The sequence below is a fragment of the Aphis gossypii genome, chromosome 2 (genome assembly GCF_020184175.1).
Source record: "Aphis gossypii isolate Hap1 chromosome 2, ASM2018417v2, whole genome shotgun sequence".
NCBI lineage: Eukaryota > Metazoa > Arthropoda > Insecta > Hemiptera > Aphididae > Aphis > Aphis gossypii.
Window position 1 is genome coordinate 55,700,793 of NC_065531.1, and position 27,721 is coordinate 55,728,513.

Here is a 27,721-nt window from a genome sequence, read left to right on the forward strand (position 1 = left end):
ATATAGTAATATATAACAAATGTTAGTTTATCGTTAATTTAATCTTAAAATAGATTAAACTTTTTTTGAACTGCAGTATTATTGATTATTCGACATAACAAAAATTAGCTTCGAATTGTTAGTGATCCATGTTTAATGTATATACTATTATTATGCAGGTAATATGTGATAAAAAAAATCTAAATATTGGCTCATACCTATATACTAATATAGTATAAATTCCATAAACATTTCACAATTTTAGGTACTATAAACAAAAAACAAACGGTGTGTTTATATTTGTTGAATATTTTTTTTTGATTAATACCTTCATTACATCCAAGCGTGTTATACTATCAAACACCAAATTTGCACAATAAACGAACAACAGACAGGATCACGTCGGGAGCCGCAGGGATCATGTAAATATATTTTATATACTACGGTCTACTGCAAATATACTGGTAATATGTCTGGATACATAATATATGTGCTTAGTGATTGGAAAATTAAAAAACATTATTAAAACACTCTCAAAAAAAAAAAAAAAAATGATATACATCGTACCTATTACAGATAAGCAGAACGAATCAAAACTTATCATTTATAATATTGCTATAATTACTATGCTATTATTTTAATTATTGAATTAAAACAAAATGGAAAAATGTACACATGATATTAATATTAATATTAATCGAAAATAATTAATAAGTTATGTATTGATTTGTTATAAAAGATAAACACGCAAACGATGTCTACTGAAGTAAAACTAAAAAGTTTATTTCAAAATGTCAATATATTGAATAAGGTATATCGATATCGATAATCAATTCGTTGATATTTTTGAGCTCTTAAATGTTTATACTAAGATACTTTACAACTTAGTAAACAATAAAATATAAATTGCATAATTATCAAAATATAGATAAACCACAAATCATTCAACTTCTTTTCATTCTTTTATTTTCTGAAACACATCCCAATGGATAATATGACGAATCTAAGGTTTTTAAATGATAATACTTATCACACACTGTGTTATGTGTTTCTGAGTTGTATGACTCTTAATTGTAAAAATATTAATAATAATATGTCAACATGTATTAAAATTATTATGTATAAATAGGTATAAACCATGTTATATAATTTATTTTATTTTACTATGATATTATAATATATGAACGTATTAATCCAAATAAAATATAATTATTTAATAAAAAACGTAATCCTTGTTATAATGTATAATGTGTATATTATATGTATAGTGAACCACTGCATTTTCCAAACTAGTTTATATTAAACTTGAAAAATATCATAGTATGTCAATTTTACGATTATATTTTAGAAGCCAATAGAGAGCAAGATTATGAAATGCATTAAAAGTTTACATAAATATTTAAGTCTTATCTTCAGGAAGTAAATGTTCGGATATTATAGTATTCCCGTCTCATATGTTTAACTACAACATTCTGAGTGTATTTGAAACTTCACAGGATAAGACATCCTGTATATATTATTATAAATTATTCGACGACTTAATTCAAATTTGTACAATTGTCGCGGACGAAAAGAGTATACAAGGACGAAGCTAGTGTAATTATGTATACACGCGCGCGCGCGTGTGTGTGTGTGTGTGTGTGTGTGTGTGTGTGTGTGTGGTGTGTGTGTGTGTGTGTTGGTGAACAAAAAACATTTTCGCGTTAATGTGTTATGCAAATTTCGTCTGGGCGCCCAGGGGACTTTTCAGAACTCCATAGCAATTTTCCACAGAGACATCCATAGTAATGTCATCTGTGTACTATTTAAACTTCCGTGAAACGAGATTGATCATATAAACCAATTATAGTCGGTTGGAGTGTAGGGCGTAGGTATATTGATAAAAATGTGAAAATTTTCACCGCACACCAGGCTCTTACTATTATTTAATGAGTATTATATTATTCGTAGTACGACTAAACTGGTGTACATATATCTCTCGATCAATATACACAAACACTAGCATATTTTATATGTATAGAAATTAGTTATATTACTATAATAATTGTTTTGAATGTAATGTTGATAACATATAAGGGTTAGATACCCGATTTTTATACAATATGCAACGATAACTAGTAATATATTTTGTATTTATAAAAGGTAGCTAGACGCTAGACCGTAAAATATGAAGTTAAATCCACCGTTGTAGTATTGTATCATGTCAATAATAAAAACCAAAACTTCTTCGGGATAAATATATAATTGAAATATCATTTAATAAAACTTATGAAGACCATGCATTATATCAACACAAAACTATATTAACAACACAATAACATTTTTAAGAATTGTACAAAATACAATATAATTATATAATATATATATATATATGGCTATAAATATACATAGGTATATAATACTATAGGTATTATGTAATATTTGTCAATTTAACTGAAAACTGCAAAATTTATATTTTAAAAATGATTTCAATGTAAATATACAATAATCAATTTACAATTATATTTTAAATGCATCTTAGAATACATTTTTTATTAACAGTTTTAACACATAATTTATATTGGATTCGTGTGATTCTTTGGAGTGATAAATATTACGATTCGTTTTTAAAATTTCAATGAAAAAATAATACAGTTTTTTTTTATTTAACATTATTGGATGGGATAAAAAGATAATAGGTTATATTTCTAAATGAATATTTATTATTATCTTAAATCAAAAATATCCCTCACTGGAGTATATCATTTTTTTTTTTTTTTTAAATAGGATTTTATTATTAAAAACTCCAAAAAAAAAAAAAAAAAAAAATAGTACATTTCTTATATAATATATTATTTTACTTATTATATAAAGAACAACATACAAACTCTTATTTTTGTTTTTTTTTTTTTTACTTGTCTTAAAGCAAATTATTTTAGTTGATAATTGAGTTTATAAAATTATAAAATGAATAATTATTAGTATAGTTTAATACATACGTGTAACAATCTACTAATAGAGCAATAGATATAATTATTTTATACACTAAATTTGGATAAACTATAATAATAGGTTATGAACAAATTTTAAAATGTATCTGTTTGTACTCTAGATGATGGTACATCATCATTCCGTTCAAATGTTTTAATATTTTATATTTAGAGGTGGTTTAGTTTTAAAGAATATTAATTAAATACAAGAGAAAACTTTTAATTTTGCAGATTGTATAAGTCGGTTACTGGCTACAAAAAGCGGTTGTTAAAGCTCTTTGTAATATCTATAGGTATAATGTAAAAGGTTAATGTTGCCATCATCTTTTCAAAAAAAAAAGTTTTATTATTTATTATGTCATTATGAAATTTATAATGACAGACGGGTGTCCTATCAAAACTCACAAGTCATATGTGGAATCAGCATTTGACAAAAAAAATAATGAACATGATATATATTTTTATATAAAATATAAACTCATATAAACGAAACTAAAAAAACAATAAAACGGGTAATTATCAATGTTGAGTGATAATCGACATATCAAATAAACCAGTTGTTTAAAGCATACCTACTAAATATTTATATTTAATATTTATCTAAGATTACAGAAACATTTTCTTGCAGTGAAAAATATATTTTTTTAAAACGTACAGAATCCGCAAACTCGTAATCTCAAATACCACTTGACAATTGAAATCAATAAAAATATTATTTCATTTTGAATACACTACAAATGTATCGATTGCTACAATGCAACGCACGAAAACCTCGTAAGTCACTTTTATCAAACTTTTCAAAAAAGAAATAGAGAAAATAAACAGAAAAATAAACAGAATAAAACTGTAACGTGTATTAATATTTGACAATTTATTATAATTTATAATATATTATTTAATATTTTCACTTTATCTTATATACTTATCGTCTACTATATAGATGAAGAACACTGTTACGGTGACGGTCATATTCTTATTCTATGGTGATGGTCGATGGATAATCATAAATCACATTCACGATTTCATCTTAAATCGTGATCACATTTAACATTAAAAATAATAATGATTTTATAACGTTCATAAAATGTCAAGTTACGTGGTTTTGTTATTGATAACATAGAGACGAAAATTAAAAAAATATATTTGTTATTTGTTTTCAACATTGAGATATTTTATCACCATAGATTATTTAAGTACTGATCATCAATTGATAGACTTCTAAGCCCTTACATATCATCTAAAAATATCTATATGAAAATTGAAATTTGTTATACTGATTCTAAGTTAAATATTTTTATTCAATTTATTGTACTGAAGTGATTTGTTAATATATTATATTATTTCGTTTTCATTGTAATTCTATGTTACGTTTGAACGAGTAGATGATAGTTATAGTTAGAGCCGTCCTACTTTCATGTATAATAATATTATTAATTACTATATACAATACAAATATTATGTCTGTAACAATGGTGAAAAAAAATAAAGTGTATAGAATCTTAATCATGTCTAATTTAAATTTTTTAAAACTAAAACTGCGATAATCTTTTTAAATGTTTGAAACATTAATCATGATTTTCATTGCGTGAGATATCAATATTATTATATTATTATTGTTATAATTGGTTCTTCAAATGCGCATTTTTCAGGAGCACGCGCACGAATAATATTCTAATTTAATATTTATGTTGTAAAAAATTACTGAAACGCGTGTTTACATAAATACGTTTTACTCCGAAATAATAATAATTGTAAGTATCTACGGTAATGTTATATGCATAACGAGGCGATTTGTGTACTTAAAATACGAGTTTTTGCAGGGACAACTCTTTGAAGTTAGTAATGACAAAACATACAAATGTTCGTATATATATCGCAGTATATAACACCATTTATTCACTGTCGTACGGTTTGAACTTTGTTATAAACTTGGCACTTCCAAGAACTCAAAAGTATAAGCGTTGTGCCGTATGGTACACGATAAATAGGTAACTATAATGTGTTTTCGTATAATACTGTGAGATTGTATATTATAACGTTATACCACACATTTGTTCGACGATCGATGACCACTGTTATGTGTTTAATTATTAATGTTTATGAAACATTATCTTTATTAACATATCAATTAACAATACTATTTAGGTATTTAGGTACCTATATACTGGATATAAGTATTTGTTTTAGTTATTCTGGTTATACTTGCAGTATTATGTTTATGTATCAAAGTTGATGGAACTTATAATAATAAAAACGATAATAATTCTATATATTATTAAATATACTTTAGTGCTCGTGTCTATAAAAATGTATCAATAATAGGAAACACGGAAAAGGGATTTTTTTTCTGTTTGAAAATAATCAATTATTGTTTTAAAAGTTAAATAATAATATATAATAGAATAATTCCCTAGAGTTTGATCGAATTCAGCGTTTAAGAAATTCGAGTTTTATTACACTGAAAAAAAACATTGAATCGTTTAAATTGTTAGACATTATTATTTGTACGATAATAGGCATCTATTAACTAAAATTAAAAAATATATATATTTTTTGTTGGGTACTCTTGATGCCAGAATACACTAACAAGTATTTTTGATATAATTTTTTTAATGACGAATATCAGTTAAATTATATAATATATAAAATATATATTTTATAATATACATTCAAGTCCATTAAGATACCCTTTTTTTCTTGAGTTCATATATTAAAACATTGAAGAAAGAGCATGACAATTTGTTTTGTTGACCTTGACCGGAATTAATTTTGTGGGTACATATTAGTTTGGTATATTATTCGCATCGCACTTACACTTTTAAAAGAACTTCAATATTTTTCAATTTGGAGGCAATATATCATTCTCGCAAAACAATCCCAAGTTTAGTCTTCAGTGTAATATAGTTTTAGTTCATTTCTCAACGGCCTTGCTTTGTACTCGAGGTAGAAATATATATATATATATGTATATACATTTATATAAATTATAAATGACTCCAAAATAAGAAATGTATACCAGTATGTTATAAACTTTTAAGCATTGAAAAAACTTCAACACAAACTTAAAACAAAGTGTTGTAAAGTCAAAATTAAAATTAAAATATAAACAATTTCTAAAATAAGAAATAATGTTATATATTATGTATATCTGATTATAAGATATGATTAAAACTAGTGTTAAGTAGCTAATATTAAGAATATTAACTTTAAAATCATGTAGGTACCTATATTTTTTATTGTATTTTTGTATTGTTGTGATTTTATTTATTTATTAATAATACAATTGTCTTTGAAATTCATCTCCATTCAACGAGTTGTTTAGGCTATGGTTAAAAACTTCTAATACATATAAAAAAATACAAAACAAAATTAATTGTAACGTATAATTTACTAGGAAAAACAAGTAGATAATTTTTAAAAACTATAGTTTCATCTTTATTTTTATGCAATTGAAGTTTTGGCATGACTTTTTATAAAAAAAATATATTTGGTCATAACTAATAAGAATATTTTTGATTTTTAAATATGCAACAAATTACATATATTATATCATATGGTATTATATTCATGGGTTAAGCCAAAAGTTTATCTTACTGTAAGTTAGTGAAGAGGTTTGTTATGGGCCATGCTCACAAACAGAAACTATCTAGGTATATTTTTTAATGACACTAACACTGTATATAATAATAATACAAATTATAGTATATACTATAATACTGAAAAGGCAATTATTTTTAAAATTTGAAAATATTCTTATCACATTTCGAGCGTAATTTGTAACAAGATCCCTTCGGTCGTCTTCGGAGGCCATAACTATCATATAATTAGTTAACTATTATATTATATACATTATACACTATATTGCAGTATAACTAATATGTAATAGATGTGTGTATGTGTGTGTGTGTGTATGTGTATATACAATATACATGCGCGTTTTTGAAAATAAAAGCGAGTGTGTTTTTGCACTTATTATTTATTTTTTTTTTTTTTGAAAAATTTAATAATGAGTCAATAACTTCTAAAACTTTTTTTTTAGTTTCCAAATACATTTTTGCTGCGGTTAAAAAATTTACTAACTGTTAAAAAAATAATAATACTAATATAGTTTATTAAAAATAACTAATAATAATTAATAGATAATATTTTGTACAATATTACACAATGAAGTTATTTATATAAAACAAACGAGTGCCAATCGCAATAATATTAAAAATTACAAAAATTATTGTATGAGTATACTAATATATTGTATTTATTCTCGATTTTGTGTTACTCTCGTAATGTACAGTCACGTCAGGTGCAATATGATAATGTTTGCCGTTTATTTTAATCGAAAATTATTGCTCCATTGATGTAATAATATCGTTTTCACGAACGAAATACATCACTGATAATAAATCGTCTCATACTAGTCAGATTATCGATTTAGATTCACAGTCAAATTAAGTACCCCTGAACAAATTCTATATTTTTCTTTTACTTTCACACACAAATTAACATGGATGAAAGAGTATGATCAATCGTTTTTTTTTTTTTTAAGTGTATTTGTAATAGTTTCAGCTTTCTTCGAGGTTTAATCTTTTTTTCATAATATTATCGTCTCCAATAATAAAGTGTGGGCTAAACGAACGAATTGTGTTATCCACTAAAAACGTAAATCATCCGATTTCTCATTTAATCCTTGAACCGTAACATAATCGAGAGTTTAAGTGCGTATTTATTTTAGTATCATACGGTATGGAACGATTCTAAGTTCAAAAGAGATCATGGTATACGAATGAAAAAAACTAGATTGAACCGATATCGGTTTGAAAGAAAATACCTATACCATTCGGATTTCATTTTAAACAGGTGCTCACTGTAATGTTATTTCCTCGTCCTTGCAATCATTTATTGGTCAACTATCATAGATTTCCAAAAATGTTTTGATATTATCACTATACAAAAAAAAAAGCCTATGTATAAAAACTGATTTCAAATCACACTCGTATTTTATAAAGACTAATAAAATGTTTTGTGTTTTAAAATTTAAACCTTAAAAATATTTTAAAAAGATTAATATTCATTATATAGTTCAGTATTTAAAATTATGTATGAAAAGTTTATATGCATCATCATTTTATGGTATACACAATAAAATATTTATTACCATTAATATGTACATAATTAACGTAAGTGTTCTTTAAAAACTTTGTCTGTGACTAATATTATTATCTTGTCCACATCAAAGAAAAACCATTAAAAATATTTTAAAAACTTAAATACCCACTATCAAACAGCAGTTCTATTAATTCATCAACATGATATATTTAAATATATAATAATAATCCAAAATTACGATAAAAAACAATTTAAATTTAAACCAGTAATTAAGATTAGTGTTTTTGACATTTTTTTAACAAGTTATTTTTTATATAATAATATATAATTTTATATAAAACAGATGAAATTATAATTGTGTTTTAAGTTATATAATATATTATACGTCATAGAGTGATTCACTGAAAATACTAACCTCTTTCGTCCCCTTAAATAATGAATTTAATCATATAATAAATTCTGATTTTTTTAATTGTGTATAATATAATAGCTATACTGTATTCAAACATTTAGATATTTTATGACATTCAATGAGTGTCTTGTGGCGCTAGAAACGTCTTTTGTTTAAATGGAAATGATTGTTTTTACTGTAAATTGATGAGTAGATGTTTTTTTAAATGTTGATTTACCTTACTCAAAATTCAAAATGACCAGTGGATAGTATGAATGTATATAGTTTTATAATTATAAATTATGAATATGCTATAATTAAAATTATTTAATTTTTTAAAATATTTTGAATATAATTATAAGTACCATTTTAACATATATCACATATATTTAATATAATGTGTAAATTCATTATTAAAAATTATAAATTATCCATTCAATCTCTCTTCCATTTTAAATATCTACCATAATAATTTGTTTTTTTTGAAACTGATTTTATTATAATATTATATAATATATTTTCATTTATTTTAGATCGTACATTTTAGTTATTGTGCAAATTTAGTTATACTAGTAGCTATTAATTAATAATAAAAATAAAAATATTCTTAGCACATACAAATTTATATAACTCAGAAACAACTCAATAGAATTTTAGTTTAAATATGTTAATATTTTCAAAACAGTTATCTATTTATTAATTTACCTACAGAAAACATTTTTTAACTGTAATAAAATAAATTTAATCCTAAATAATTTATCATCTTGAAATACTCCTTAAATTCTGCAAAAAATAATTGAAAAGTAAAGAATTAAAAAATAATTTTACTTAAAGTGTTTGTATATATTTAAAATAACCTTATTATATTTTATCATAATTCAGTAAATTGAAATTTGAATAATATAGGGAGGCAAACGTAATACTTATTAGTTTTAAAATAATGAATTGTGAACCACAAGGTATAAAAATAAAACAATTTATTTTCATTCATTCAGAAATCCATTTTTTCGTGCACATAATATACGATTGCTTATATAGTCATATGACATGACGTGTTGTTGAAATAATATGTCAAAATAAATTGTGCTCAACAACACAATTTGTAGTCAGAACTAATATCTCAATTTCTAAAAAATTGGATTTTCTTGGAAATCTTTACAGTATAAACAAAAATAGAACACCGAACTGAACTTATTATTTCATATTATTATATAAACGTACATTCGATTTATTTCAAACAACCCTTGTTTACTGCTAAAGACAACCACTTTTATTGAATTTGAAACATTTCAAGTATAATAATAAAACATAAGGCATAGGTGTATTTAATGCATTCTATATAGGTGCATATAACTATTTTGAGTATTTTGGTTGTTAACACTGTAAGTATGAATGTAATACCATGAAAGCGTGTAATGCATGGTTTTTTGCCGACATGTCTGAAGTACATATATTGTTTTAATTATAATTTATTATATTATATATATAATATATTTAGGTACAAAAATAACTTCAAAGGGGGAGTAATGTAATATTATGATTGTTAAAAATAACATTTTTATAGCTTTTACCCATAAAATATCAATCGTTACACTATTCCCTTATAAATTTCAACAACATGGAATAAATTAATTTAATATAATATAATATTATTTAGCTTTATATTGTAACAATTGTTGTCATTGATTCAATTAATTAAGCTGTTATTATTAGCGTTGGTAAAACCTCACTGTTGAAGATAGCTCGTTCACGTAATTTTGTTTAATTTGTAATACTATGTTATCGGCGTTATGGCATAATACATTCGATCATAGCAACTACCATAAGGGTTGTAGGTTAGATTAGAATGTACATATAATATACATATATTTGTAATTTACAAATCTGTTAGGGAGGTGAAACGGTTGAGTTTAGGCAGGCAATGTCCAATTTAATGTGTGTTTATGCCGTTTACGGGTTTGCTTTGATATATTTTGATCTTATCAAATACTATTGGCGCTTAAACAATCAATGTAAAGCACTACACTTGTCTTTATTATAATACCTTTTGTATTTACGTTCGACTGCTACTTCGATTGCAGTGTACACTATATTTTATTTTAAAACAATTTTTTAAACGAGGTCATGTGAATCTATTTAAATGTATTGACGATTCTACTAGGTAGCACTTCTATCATTCACGTAATTTTTCCGTATTAACATTTAAAAAAAATATAAAAACAATAAAATATTATAGTATCCAAATTTTGATTTGAAAAATATTATTTTTTAATATTCGCATTTCCGAGTAAATAAAACGAACTGTATAAAATATTAATAGGTACTTTTACTAAATCTATGTTTGACAAACAACTAAACTATATGCACATGAAAACATATTATTAAAAAAATTGGTGTTAAGCTCTTTACATATTAAATATAATCAGTTATAATAATAATATTTAGTTATAAGTACCTATTTAAAATGTAGATTAATGGATTAACGTACCAATACTTTCAGAGCAATCACTGTACCACTCCCGATAGCTAATCAAATCTCTTTTGATTGTTATTATTGTTATTAATCAACTAGTTTTAAGTTTTAGTTCAGAATTAGATTTACGTAGTGTGAACTATTTCGCTTTGGAATGTGAAATTAAAAAACATTAGCACTTTTCGAGAAAACGAGTGTTTATAGTTTACCTTTAAAGGAATCACCTTGTTATACTATTATGGTATAGTCGTAATTTACATATGTGTTTTAAACCCACGGGCATAAGTAAATTATTTGAAAACAAATAGAATGTACTTGTATAACTGCATATGATTATACTTACCAATTAATTTTTTTTTTTTAATGTATAACCATTGATCACATAACATTAGGATCGTCTTGATTTTGTGCTAGAGTTTGAATAATTAATGTATGTATATTAGGTACCTATATGAATCGACCGTGTGCAAACTCAAATGATTTGCACTGCACATAAGCTTACAAATTTGTTGCCATACAATAATTTTATAGTGAACCGTATAGTCTATTGGCCTAATAAAAAATACATTTATCGTATTTCGAAACGGAATTATTCATGTAAAGAAGTTGTTAATAATTTTGTTGTCACTTATTGTGAATACATCATACATAGAACTATGTAGCGCCATTTTAAGTTATTGATTGTAAAAGCAAAACATATCCAACCATCATAAATATTAAAATATCTTTTCAGAATCTAAAATTAATATATTTATTATATTCCGATAGGTTAGGTTAATTTTTAAATATTTAACGTGGCCAATAAATATAAACGTGGTTTATAAATGTACAGTATGCATATATTTAAATATTTAATTGATAAAACAAGATGTTTGAAAGTTACGAGAATGGGGGTTATTTACTCCTTCTGATTATATACATGTATATTTTTTGCAATCTTTGACTTACACTGTGCTTTACTAATTTATTGTTCCGTTGTTTCTCTATATTTTTAAGTATCATTATTATAATTACCAGGGTTTGCATTTAGTTGATTATAATAGCTAATGGGTACAATAATTTATCTCGACTATGGTTTACGTTAGCGTTATTCTCAATATAAATAATAAATAACTCAATTATTATTGTGTTATACTATAACAGGTACTATAATGTTATTATCATAATTGACAATAATATTCAAATTAAAGTGTTGGTTAATTGGTAAATTGAAAACTGATTGTATGATATACTTAGATACAAGTACTACGATAATTCTAGTTACGTATATAATAATAGAATATGAGATTATATATTAGGTCTTATCACAGTGATTTCAGTTATTTTTGCAGCCCCAAATAAAACATTTAACTTATAAAACGTTGAAGATTTCTATAAAATAGACTACAGAGGATTATTGTTAATTGAAAAAAAGTTTTTACTAAAAATATGAACGATTTTTATGATTTATAATATATAACTAATGGTTTTTTTTTAAGTCATACATTTCAGAAGATGTTATCTTATATGTAGAGTGTAGACTCTAATATTGTATGTTATAAATAAAACTAACTCATTTATATAAAATGGTAGGTAATTGTTTTAACGAAAGAAAATAGTATTTTTTATCATTATAATTTATTGATTTTATATTTTTGAATGCCAACATACATATTTTATTTCATATCCTTAATCAGAATATTTTTCAGAGTATTACGATAGATAAAAATCGAAATTTAAAAGCAAAGTTTATGATTTATAAGTATTTAAAGTATAGTAATCTGTAAAATATTCTGATTCAGAATAATAAATAACAAATGCATGTAGTCATTTAAAAAAATAAGAAACTTAAAAAATTATAGCGATTAAAAATATTAAAATATAGATAGATATATGTTTTGTTTTAATGTTGTTATATTACGACGGTAAATTACATATAAAAATACATTTTAAAAACGTTAATATATTTTTAAATAAAGAGTGTTGTTCGACAAAAAAACATACTCAATATATATTATTAATAATACTGTAAATAGTATACGCTGTAATAATAATACACAACAATTATTGCAAATAACATTAATTATACTTCTATGCATATTATGTAATTATACCACAATTTTATTTTATCGTCAAATGTCTATTGTCTATTGAATATTTTTCTTGCGTACAATGACAGCGTTATAAAATAATAATAATATAATATATATATTACGAGCGTTGTACAGTTACGAAAAAAACATTAAAATAAAACTCCAATTCACACACTACCTACGGATTAATAACGAATGTAAAAGAAACCATGATTAACGAAGGTACCAAACTGCCAGCTATCAACTGTTAAATGCGTATATAGGCACTGGTGTTAATCTGTTGTGTGTACTTATGCGATAAAAAAAAAAAAAAAAAAATTTATATTATAACGATCGTAATAAAACTAATAATGTGATGACATTTTATGGTTGTTTTGTTAAATATTTTGTAAAATTAGGGAACTAAATTTACAATTTACAAGTCCCGAGGGAAACGAGTGAATTACATTTTAACGGGTTAAAATATTTTTATTATTATGGTTGTAGTTGTTGTATTTACAACTAACACAGATTAAAATTAAGCCAAACACTCATATTATATCGATTTTAGCACCTAAAATTAATATTGATTGTCATTGTACTTTCATTTTAACAACTTTTATGTTTAAACACTGTTTAAACAAAGTGTAAATATTAAAATAGCAAAATCATAACTATCTATAATGACATATTTTTGGTGGTAAAATAAAGTTCGAAAATAAAAATGTCATGTAACGGCAGATATATCTGTATTATGTATTAATAAATTTAAAATTTAAATAAAAAAATTTGATAATCATATGATTTTCTACTACGTTTATAATGATAACACTACTATTCTATGAACATTGTTGTGTACTTGTATACTCAAAATTACTAAAATCTACTTCTTATGTTTACAAGTTATTATAAAACTATATGAAATCTGAGTAACAATATACGCGTCAAACAAAGTTAAAGATATTATCTTTCGTCGGGTTTAAATTCCAAACAAAGAGATATATCCTTGTGATTAAGGCCTTCACAAGAAGTCGACTTTTAAGAAAAAACAAAACGTCAACACAAAAACGGTTCTAAACGTTTGTGAACACATAATTTGAAAGGGAATATTATCATAGACTATATTATGATTTCAAAATTGCACAACTTTTAGAGCGAATAGTAGATTTAAAAATCATACATATATTATTATTTTAATAATATACTACTTGGATACGAATTCGAAACTAAAAAAAAAAAATGTTTTCATGGTATTAAATATAATATATAGATATCATATAGCGTAGACATTTTACCTTTAATACAACCCTTTTGTATCTGCCTGTATCAAAAATAACAAACATTGTATTAGTTTTTTTTTTTTGTTTCTTGATTATAACGTATACATTATGTATGGATAACAGAGGAAACCCGAATATACATTATATCGCACGTTTTATATAGGTACCTACATTGTTTTCTATATTTTCTATATCGTCTTTCATTTCGTTGTTTGAATACCAAACTTTTCGTCGATATCCAATTTATCGATAACGTTGAACAACCACTAGGTGTTATTGTAAAACTTTTCATTATGTATTTTGTTTTTTATCCTCCACAAAATCGTTTTTCTACACGCTTTTTTGGTAAAATATGAAAAAGTGCAACATTTAATAGCGCACTTTTAATATGTGTCCCTTTGCATACATGTATTCGAATATGCATAATAATATACATGCCACTCAATCACGCAGAACGTATTATCAAAGGGCCGTGGAGCCGATCAAACGTTGCAATATAAAAAAGGTAAAACGCGGGTTAGGCCTTTAAATGTACTTAAGTTTTACACTGATCGCAACACTAACCAATATAGAAAATCCAATGTGTAAATTAATGATTTATGAATTATAATATATTGAAATAATTTCAAAAGCACTACAGACCAACATTTTCTAATTCCAAAATTTCAGATTATTGCAGCTGTAATAATTATAATATTGGACGAACATTGAACATATAGTATAAGACTTAAATATACAGCGATTCGATGCACTCTTATTTAAAACCAGAGAAATTCAGTTAATGACTTCAATAAGCTAATAGTTGCTAGATAAATGTACATACACTATAAATTGAAATACTAAAAAAAGAAAATAATATTTACCTAAGTATTTAAAAATATAAAATACAAAATTTTTTTAACAACTTTTGTATAATAAGTTTTGAGTGTAATGGTCATCAAGTACGTCACTGGAATAGACGTGTTAGTAATTCGAATTCAATGATATAATATAATTGTATACTATAAAGACGATTCTGAAGGAGACAGTCTCAACTTTTAGTAACTAAGGTTATTCCAAACATTTATTTTAATACAAATATTTATATATTTTTTTCTTCCGATAATTTAAAAAAATAGTGAGAACTATCTTCTTTTAATACGCCAATATATAAACTATAAATCCAATTTTCTACCAGAAACCTTCCTTGAAATAGATGATTGAGCTTCTTTTTTCTACTAAAAGTGTTTTCAGACATAAAACAAAAAAATAAAAATATATAAACCATTGCAAAATTTATAAATTTATCGCTCTGCATAAAATTTTAAATATTATTCAACAAAATATATAATTGTTGCTTAAAGTAAAAATTGAATTATTGTTGTAAATATTGCATGGGTGGTATAAATTAAAATATAAATACGAGTATATAATGTTGTAAGACGTGTACATAATATTATAACCATATCAAAACAATTTTGACGAAACTTAATATTCTTTCTGCACAAACTATGAGTAACACAAATGCAAATTAATTATGTTAAATTTATAACTTAATTAATTTGTAAACTTTGTTAATAACACTATTAAACACATTATCTTACCTTTTTCTTCTTATTTTCGGTCATCGACCGTGATTGTGACTGCGTAGTCTTCGAAAAAGCACCAATGATGGCAGTGATTGTGGAGCTGTAGATGCTATATTTTAAAGGTCACTTCCATTTTGTCGTCGTAAATATCTCCATCATGGTAGGTCCATTTCGTTTCGGTCCACTGGAACGGCAAGGCGAGAGTACTAGCTAGCTCATCGTTTGTCGACCGTGTCTTAAATTGAGTACGGTAACCTAAAGTCCACGAGTAATGTGTAGGATTCAAGACGTTTTTCGTGTGTTTTTACATGCCTGGTTGGTAGGCAGGGTATCCATTTATAAAATGTATATAGACTGTATAGATACACGTTATTTTAAATCGCCTTGAATATCGATAATGGAACGGTAGAATACTGCAGCGTATATTTATTTAATCTGACGAGTTTATTTTCGAGTGATTTTCTCAATATTGTAGTGAGATTAAAAACAATTTGATTTGCTTTGAGCTTACAATTTTCGATCGGTATTTTTCCGTTTATGCAAATATATTTTACTTAGATCGTTGTAAAATTATTGAAGTTATGATTTAGTGAATTGGCAGTAATTTAAATATGTATATTAAAACAATTTGAATTTAAGGATACCTAGAGTAATTTTAGAGGAACTTATAGAAATGTTTGAAATTTGATAAAAAAATAAACATGTATGTTTCCCGGTATTAAACTTGATCGTATTTTATATTCACTTAAATATAAGTCATTAATATTATAATGCGTTGAATAAATCGCATTGCTGTGGGGAGGGTTATGGAGCTGGCAAAAGATTTAACTACTGAAAATAATTTGAGAAAGTGATTCTGTTTGGCCTTCCAGATAATATTATTACATAAACAAAAAATATTTTGTGAAAAAAATAATGCATTCCAATAGAGTAATCTATTTGTTTAAAAGTTAGAATAGCAATTATAGATGTAATTTTGTCAGATATTGTCAGCTTTGAATCTTAAAAAATAATATTGAAATTCAACAGGGGTGGCCAAACTGCAGCTCGTGTCATTGACATTTGCGGCTCGCATCTTATCGTAACATTTTTACATTTAAATATTTTTAAAATACAAATTCGTGTATTTAAAAAGTATTTTATTTTATTAAATTACAATTTATAGAAAAAAATTACAAAAAAATATAGTGCTCTTGGTATAATATTTAAATATGTATTTTTTTATTTTCTATTTTTAATTGTTTTCTTATTTGTTATATACATATATAATAATATGACCCTTTTTTCCATTTTGGCTCTTCCATATTTATTAATATATTGAGTATTTGGGTGGCTCGCAAGTCTCTTTTCGCTGGCCACCCTTGCAGCAATATTCATTTATTTAATTTTAATTTCACATAATGAAATACTGGGTCCCACTGAAAAGACTCGCGTAGGAGTCCAGGAATATAACAACGCTTATTTCGTTTTTCCCCTCGGTAGTGGAGACCCGAATTCCGATTTGATATTATACTATTATTCCATGATTATTTTTAGGGAAATAACTTTGACTTGAACATAATATTTCGATATATTATTATAGACTTACGCGCGTCACATCATATTTGGTATGTATCATATTATTATACGTCACATATTTTTTAACGTGAAACCCACAGCAATATTGGGCTTATTCATATCATATTAATATTGCAGAAACGTCCAAAATTTACAATGGCAAAATCTTCGTGCTGACTACATATACGTACCTATTATAATATATGTATATTAATATTATATTTGACGCAAAACTATTTCGTGACGTGCAATTCGGACGACTCGGTATAATTTCTATACGGTCGTAAAATGAGGGAAAACCGTAAGATACTTTGTGTAATAAACCAAAACCGACCGCTATGAGGTATAATAATAAACGGGGTACGTGCATATGAATGTATCTGACGAGATCCATCGGCCGAGAGGTGAGGAGTTGAAGACATCTGACCCGTGGCGAGAAAAAAAAAATAATAAAAATTTGGTCCCGGCGATGACGACGGCGGCGGCGTCGATGGAGGCTGAGGCAACGACAGCTATACTCGACTAATTCGCGTGTGAAACGCAAGCGCGTCGCCTGCTGCCGGCGTTCACAACAAGTGTGCCGCGCCGTCGGGTTCAGTATCGCGACCGGCTTTTGCCGAACTCGATCTCGTAGTCCGGCGTGTGTGCACAGCGCTCATCGGTTATTCGCCGCCGTCAAAAAATCTAACTGCGAGAAAAATAATAATTGACGCGAAACATTACGACCATAGTCTCCGTCGTTTTTGAATGTTTAAACTCACCGTTTCTATACTATAATCATACGAGATTTGTATTTTTTTTTTTTTTTTTTAACTATTTTGATATAATCAGTCCAACCCGCGTTTTTGGAAAATTATGAAAAGCGTTGCGTCGTCGGCCGTCCGATGAAATCCACCGGCAGACTGCACCTGCAGAGGAACATCAGACCCGCCGTCGGGTCCGATGGTCCGATGAAGCGGCTCGGAGTAGACTTGCACAATCAGATCGGGTTCAAGGGCCACAAGTACGACGTGAGGAGCTCGAGTTTCGAGAGTTCGGGCAAAGTATTACCGTGGACCGGGTAAGTAGATATTAAACGTGTACTCTGGTACTCGCCTAGGTATAAATGTATTATTGGCGCTAGTTTTTCTTTTTCGGCGGATTTTTAAAGCGGCCAAATTAGCGTATAGATAAGTAATGTTTGAGACTTGAAAAAATGTTAATTATGCGAAAATTGAGAATAATAAAATCCTATATAACATTGCGATAAAAAGCCGCCTCTTTTTAGTTTTACATCAGTGCGACACAAGCTATTAATTTTAAGCGATTTGTTTTAGACTGGAACTATAGGCTTGCAGTGTACAATATTTTTATTTTTATTTTTTTAGTGTAATTATTGTTATAATATATTATAGTTATCTTGTTTTTTTATGACGATATATCGATAAAATATGTGATTTTGAATAAAAAATGTATAGTAATGTTATTATAAATAATTGACAGATAAATTAAATTAAAACTGTAATAAAATAATAATGTTATTCAGAGTTTTTAGATTATACTATTAAATAATTAAGTCGTTTACAAAAAGAGCAATATTTTTTTTAAATATTATCTTACCAATGGAAATACAATTTTAAACGGTAGCGAATAGTGATACATAATGCTATTTAATATATTTTTAATATAGTTTAATGTCAAAATATTTTATATCCAAGTCCATACTTTATGATTTTCACATAATATTATATATTTGTACGTTTTAATATAGAAGAACACCGCCGTAGTAAATAAATTATATATTATATTATATTATTAGTTGTTATTATAATTATAAAACTTATAACAACCACAATAATTGTAATCTCATAGGAATTGAAATGATTATACATTTGCGAGCAGTGTAGTAACATCACAATAGTATTATTCCTGCAGCTGCAGGTGGGTAGTATCATAATAGTATTATGTTTTTATAATCAACAGTGAGCTGTCAATGTATTATTATTTGGTGTCGACCAAAATATACTATTATGTTATTTGTTAGCTCTGAGTTAAACCTTGAGTTATAAATTGACTCAAAGGCAATATTTTCCACCGTAAGAGTTTGAAGAAACTAGAAGTAATGAAGTACAGAGATTTAGTCAAAATTTTGTTTTCCATGTTAACAAACTTTGTGTATAAAATTTCAAAGTTTAAAAATTGTTATATTCAATTTTTTAAGAACTTATACTAAAAATTATAAAAATGGAAAATGTGGGGGGGGAATGGAACAGCAGATAGAAAATTCACGTCAGACTTTAATCTGTTTTCTGAATCATTATTCACATCACCAGATCGGTCGGATCACATAGGAAAATGGAATTACGAACAAATTCCTGTGTCCCGTGCGTGACGGACAAAGACAGCTAATCACCGTTTACAAAATTCAAATACAATAAATCCTCTGATCATTCGAGAGTATGCTATATAACTAATCGAAACGGAATTTACGAACACCCATGATCCACAGTAAGTTACAACAAACTATGGCAATGATTAAAAGAATAATGATAAAAAAAGTTTTTGCACGCATGAAAGAGCCAATTTGATGAAATAGCTTAATACTATTGAACGCAATAATAAATACTATGTATAAATACTTACTCAAAGAATGGCGTTTTTTAGGCAATTTCTTGTAGTTTACGTAGAATTAATAATAAATTACACAATATTATAAAATTATATCTACAGTACTCAAAAAAGAGGCTTATAACGCCTTTTATTTTCAAATAGTACATTTAAAATCTCCCTTATAATTTTGTTAAAAGTAAAAATAACAAATTGTTTAAGACTATTATTGTTTTTCTCATTTTTTTTTTCATATTGAACATTTGAAATTTACCTATAGAGAAGAGGCTACTAAACAATACGGGAAAATATCATGATATATTTATTGAAATATTTTCATTCCGGTGAATAGGCGCTTACAACTTCAGAATTTAACTGTCGTTACTAGAATTTATCTTCTACGCATATTATAAGTTTCCGAAACTCGCGTTTGAAATATTTCAAAATATTTTCCGACCTTACACTCTTGACACCCTTGACATCCAACTTCCGAGATATTGTTTCGACGGATTACAAAAATAAGCTTGCCATAATGCTATACTTCGTTCCAGATTTTACCACAACTAAGTTACAAAGTTATAATATGTTTATAGATTTTATTTTAAAACCTACTGTAGGTATATGCATTACAATTGTTTTGGTGGTTAAAGAAGTGTTATTCCCCGTCACTTCTATGTTTTACGGTCTTCATACTTTTTATCTAAAACTAAATGCGAAACACAAACTAATTTAAGTTTTGACATTTTTAGGTGGGTAGCTGAGACATATAACTAATGTACTTAAAATCTTTAATGTATAGATACATTTAAAATGCATTAATGTATAATTGTATGTATGCCATGTAGTAGTCTCTTAATTTATCTCCTTTGGTAAATTAAAATCAAAATAGATACGGGTTTAATGTTTTTCGCATTGTAAACCAATTAATTTCTTATAGTTTTCAAGAACAAGAAAAAAAAACACTCCATACAACGTAAGCATTTTATTATGTAATGTATAAAACATATATATTATTCTTGTTTTGCTTTTGTTCTTTTCAAAATCGTACCAATTAATATACAATAGTTCTCTATTGTATAATACTTAACAAGATAAATATAAAAATATTACGCAGTAGCTATTTTATAACGTAATCATTACATTTGTATAGTTTTTCTTTAACTTTATCAATAACACCTAATATTAAACGAATATAATATGTAAGACGTAAGTATATTATACCAACTACTAGATGTTTACAATGCACGCATTATGTAATATTTCGTCATCGCATTAAATTCTAAATCAAAAATATTAAAATAATATCTTATATTATAACGCCGAACATATATATTATTATGTAGAGCTTCGGTGAAATATAATTCGAAATGATTTTTCGTTCGTATTCCAAATAGCCAATTAAAATCGAAATCGAATCGTTATAAACTAAAGGATATTCAGTAATTTGAAACTACACATTTTAATCCATATAACTTCTATACATATACACATTTTTATATCGTGAACGTAAATTCTTTATAGTCAAGTCTCTCAAAAGAAACACCAACTTTTAATCAAAATTTGAACACAATTTTGTTAATCAAAATGTATATCCTATATTTTTATTATCATTGTCAAAACGAATGATTCTCTATAATTCTCTGTGGTCACTATTCAATAATTACAAATCCAATTTTATTATTATATTTATTCGATTTTAGATTCTGAGTGGAGCGAGGAATTTATTGGTTTTACAATGATGTTTATTTATTTATTATTCTGTAAACACTTTTTATCCTCCTAAATTTCCTCAAAAGTACAAGTATAGTATATTTTCTGAAAGATAATGTCCTTGAGCTGGTACTTTAAGAAGGTCATTTTTTGATTTTCGAAATGATACTCGAAATAAAAGCGGGTTAAGGAGAAAAAATGTACAACTTCACGATTATGGGGGTACCTAATATAAAATAATTACTGCTTTGTTTATCACCATAGAAACGAATACAAATAAATAAAAAAGATCCCTTCGTTCACTCAGAATCGTTTTTTATCGAATGCAATCATATTGCATTCAAATCGAATAACTACAGTAAAATTACACTATCCTGTCCGAGGACCGAAGGAATGATGGACAAACATCCACCACCGAAATACGCTGACCTACTTTTGTATATTCGTTGTTAGATATTATGGGCTTATCTATAATAGTATATAAGTAGTATAATAGTCTATTGGTCTATAATATAATTTCATAAATTGATGTATATAATATACATATAATATAATATAATATATTTTATCTACATCTAAAAATACCAGACGTACCTAACATTGGTTTTTGAATAAAATGAGCTTACTCGTATATTATAATTGATAGCATTTACAAAAATATTTATTTATATATTCATTACATTATATTCGACTAACTAGTAACGGTCCTTGATATGATGTTGAATAGTTTGAGGATGTTGCTTTATTCGGGATTATTGCTTTTTAGATTACTTATTATATACTTTTATATTATTGTTAATCTATTTTGATCTCTATAAGAGCAAATTTTTTTTGGCCTAGATCCAGTCCATGTTTATGCAAGTTGTCATAATATCATTTTAGATTCGAATTTACAAACCAATGATCAAAACATTTTTTATTTAGTATTTTAATCTTTATTTTTCTTACTTTTTCATAAATGATATTTTAGTTAATTTTTTTACGCGCAGTATATGTACTATACCTAACAATATAAAGAACAGATTTAAAAAAATAACAATATAATATATATTATATACACAAATATTGCAAATGTTATAAACACAACTTTACAGTGGTTCAATATTTATTATATTATTTATACCTAAAGGCACGACTCGAAAAGTGGAAAATATTGAATTAGTCCGAATAGCTAGTACCAGCATGCAAATATTAATATTTGTAATGCGCGTTTGTAGCCGATTCGCGGTTTTTTGACAAAAAATAAAAAAATAAAACCTGTAGTATATAATTCAATAATACATAAGATTTAAGATTATCGTATTTTTTATAACCATTTGAAGGGTTCAAGTTATGTTTTTTGGCAGAAAAAATAGTGTTTTTACTGTGATTTTTCTTAGAAGACCGATTTTGGAACAAGTGATGTGTGAGCAATATCGCGCAAATAACATACATATTATAAGTATATAACTAACTAATGTAAAACATAATATAAAAAACGCATACATCTTAAAATTTGGTTCTTTTTATTTATTTATTTATTTGTAGATAAAACGATTCTATGATAGTATGTTTCACCAGAGCTATAATTGTATTCTATAAATTGTTCATATTTTTCGATTTAGGTATTAATCAATTAAGATAAGATTAGTATTAATTATTTCTTGTTGACTTCTCACATATTTCTTCAATGATTTATTTAAAATTTAACATCACCGAATCCATGTCCCTAGCACCCCTACTTTTCTAATTTCAATTACATTATAAATTATAGTGTATTTTGTCACAGCTATAATTATAAAATAGTAAGTATAGAAAGTCAGTAAGAAAGCAGGTGCAATGCGATGATTACAATTCGATTACTTTTAATTATCTATATATGTGAATGTTTATATATATATATATTATGTTACGTAGAACTCTTCGGGTTCTAAATCAAATAATAAAGCAGAAAATAATCCTGCGTGATAAATATCGTAAAGACAGTGAGATAATTTATAAGGATTATAATCTATGATATTAAATATCTCATAAACGATACAATTATGCTAGGATACTAGGTACATTTCATATAACCTAACAATAAGCCATCTCACCGATCGCTAAAGCATAGGCACTGTTGTCGAACATATAATACCTTAGTAAGCGATAGCTTGATGGATTTTAACTAGTTTGTTCCACGAATAACAATATACATACCATAATATATTAATATGGTATACTTTCAAGTCATGTTTAAGTTAAATATTTGATGATGTTCTACGAAAAGCAAAAAGTTATATCCGGCAGGCCACACAATAACGATATAACTTAATTGGAGAGGTTTTATATAACATACATTTTTTTTAAATGTCCTGTATGATTGGTTTATACAATATATCGTCATATCGTCTACTTGGTCGTATCTTTGGTTATACAATATTTGTTTGATGTCTGTATAATAATGTGTTTAATGATATTGTTGCAATCGGTTCGTCAATCAAAAAAAAAAAAAAATTGTCTGTAGGTTGGCAAACAATCATCATTGCGGGTAAAGATAACTCGTTGTGAATATAATATTATTACTTATACTTCAACAAACCACTATTATTGTTTATATTACTATGATAATCGTTTTCGTCACGTGTGTACTTTTATTATTTTATTCTAGCTGTGAAATAGAGCATAATATGCAAGGTAATATTTTATTACACCCACATTTACAATTTTATAACTTATATAACATTATAAAACTTAGTAATTTCCTAAATTTTAAATATAGGTTTTATTAACCGTCTATGTAAATCCACCATTAATGGTCATAAAAATTGTTTTAATTAAATTCAATCATAATATTACAAAGGATTTTACTTAATCATATTAAAATTCAATCTAAATTTAAGTTAAAAATAATTTAATTGAAATAAAAACAAATTAGTCGAGTTAAAATCAAACAATTTCTTACTATAGAATCTAAAATTTACATATTACATACTACATATTACTAACAGTTTTTTTAGTATGTATATTGTAATTATTAATTATTTTATTCTTCTATACTGGTTTAAGGTGTTTATTGGTAGGTACCACGATGTTTAAAATTTAAATTATTTTGTTTTTTTTTACTTGTAATTTATTGTAACATAATTTTTAGCAGCAATTTAAGTAATTAAATCAATCATCAAAAAAAAAAAATAAATAAATAAAACAAAAAACGATTATCATTAACGAGCCATGATAATCAGTTGAATATAAAGAGTGATTATCGTACGAACAATATTTTTTAGATATAGAAAACATGTTATACATATTATCTATTATATCGAATAAATAATTATATTTTTATTTTAATAAATTATGTAATACCTATTAAATTATCTATTTTATACATAAATTAAATCTCTATCACGATGAATATCACACCAAAATGTTATTACAAGGCAGTCAGAAACTTTGACTAAACATACACTTAGCCCGTCAAACAATTTGATATTGTAAGTAATACTTATACCATGATATAATAGTAACTATGGACTACGGTATACTGCAGGAGGATCATTATGTAAGTTAGAATATTATGCTAAGGGACAGAGGCACAAGCATATTATTAAGTTTTACATATTAATACAATAATATACAGTAGATATATTACAGTTGTATACCATACTCTTTCTCTAAAATTAATTACCGCTAATTCTATACCTCAAAAGAAGAACACATCACTAAGGGATACCCTAGGCATTTCATTGTGCGGTCGTGTATACCACGTATACACCTTCCTATGTATGATATGATAATATATTATATTATGTAGTTTATAATTATTTAACATCAATGGTGGATCCCAGAGATTGAGTTATTCGAGAATTTTCGGGCTTGTTTTTAAAAAACGATTCATCCTGCTCGCGATGCCCATCATATATAGAATATTATTACGAGGTTTTTACGAGGTTCGTATCATAATATTTAGAGGGACGTTTATAGTCAAAGGAAAAAAATAATATGTTGAGCCAAAACGTAATAAATAAACGGGTTTTTCGCCAAATTTAATATTACAAATTTTATATTTACGATCGTGGTACTAAATATGTAGCTTATAAGAAATGTTGAAATATTAATACAATAATGTGTTTTCCCGCAGAGCTCTATACCTATCGCCTCTTTATACTCGAAAACGCAAAATAAAAGCAGCATTATTATAATTCTATTATTATTCCATCGCTACAGCAGCCCGCGGGTTGATCCACGTATAATATTATAATGATGCACGAGACGAAGACATCAGAGAGCAGAAACGGTATGTCGATTTGACATGTTCTCCATAATATATACTCTGTGTGCTTATATTATTATATTGTACACGGACACGGCCGACGAGTATTATCACATTATGTAATTATAATTTATTTATATGGTAATATATTAGTTTTCGTAAAATCGAAATTTATTACCTTATAACGTACAGTATGATATGGGTTCTTATTGTATCGTAATTTTATAATTGATAATAATTTTCACTTATTCATACAATAAAAACCTCTTAAATATTACAAAAAATAATATTGAGAGTATATTTTTCATTTACGAATATATAGCACGATGATGCATTGGCGCGGTGTATCGTCGAGTCAAGAGTAATATAAAAATCTTATATCGATAAAAAAAAAACAAAACAAAATTAAATGCTTTCCATCGCGCAGCGTGTAACCACAAGATAGATGAAAAATTCGAGTTTGATTCGTAGCAGAAATAATCTTATACGTGCCAAACCTGATATCCTTGGACGGTGCAGTCAGTGTAACGAACATAGTAAATTTCCAGTATCAGAGACAAAGCAAAAAAAAAAAAAACCCGAAAATCGATGTCGGACGCGTATTTTTATTATTCTAGTCTAGCTACTCGTTTAATACTGGAATTTTGGCGAAAAATACGGAGAATAAATTCCCTTTTCGACGTCTAAACTTCTTGTATTTTTATAATATGAAATACGCACGAGGTGTGTCGTACAACACAAAACCTAAAAACACGTGAATCGATTGTTATATTATGAAATATATAGACACGTGATTTGTCATAATATGCCAAATGGATAATGTACGTATATAAATATCAGGTATATATTATAAATTATAAGCTACATAACCTGTAGATAAATCGGACGATGTTTTCGGTGGCTTGAATATTATTCTATTGCACGAGGCACACATAAAATAATAGTAATATATCATATAATGTATAATATTATAATATTATTAAGTTTTAATACTGTTGCAATAATAAACCGTAGGAAAAAAAATACAAACCTATAGAAATCTTGGTGACCATAAATCATGTCGCAGTACCTACTTGTGTCATTTTGTGATAAAAGTGTTTTCTTATACATGGTGTGTTGCAATCTATGTATAATTATATTTTATTTTTATATATTAGTTACTTGTTTTGAGAAGAAGCGAATTGATTTCCATCAATTCATTTGCAACATAATTTGTCTCTGTGGCGCAGGCCCTGTGGAGATAATATTGTGTGGTGAAACACACGACCAATATGTATTAGTGAGAGAGAGAAACAGACCCGGTGAGAGAGATGCTCGCAGGACGACCAAGCGGAAGGAGTGACTCGGCGACAGAATTCTGTAGAGCGAAAATGCCCCTCTTCCGACTACATATTATTATGTATAATATATATATATATGTGTGTCTGTGTTATGTATATATTATACATTATTAATTATATAATATTATACAGCTTGGTATTATATGTTTGTATAATCTGAATTTAGATAACTTTGAACGCAAGAAAAGTAGTAAAATGGAGAAAAAAAGTAAAACCTAAGGGAAAAAAAGGATCAGATCCCCTCTTTCTTACCACTATCACTGTGCGTTGTAGGTACGAATGTGTTGACCCGGTTTTTCCGTGTTTGTCGTTCACGCCGACTGGCGGCGGTCCCTACAACAATGACGATGAGCTGGTTATTTATAAGTTATGTTAACTTATGTACCTATATGACCCACCTTTTTTTTTATACCCTTCGACTGTAGAATAACGTGGTTTAAAACTTTTGTTTTTCGGTGTAAATCGAAAACTTTTAAAACGCGC

At 26.4% G+C, this 27,721-nt stretch overlaps 1 protein-coding gene across 2 annotated transcripts in view; it reads left to right on the top strand.

Moving 5' to 3' along the window:
- Window positions 1–27,721, top strand: part of LOC114126445 (GTPase-activating Rap/Ran-GAP domain-like protein 3) — a 309,554-nt gene that overhangs the window by 75,381 nt on the left and 206,452 nt on the right. Inside the window, exon 1 of one of the 2 annotated variants that reach the window (XM_050200599.1) lies at window positions 17,935–18,431. The exons of the other annotated variant lie outside the window; for it this stretch is intronic. Coding sequence (XP_050056556.1) covers window positions 18,256–18,431 — 176 coding nt within the window. The 5' untranslated portion in view covers window positions 17,935–18,255. Of the gene's footprint in view, window positions 1–17,934; window positions 18,432–27,721 lie in introns of those variants that run through there. 2 annotated transcript variants of the gene reach the window in all.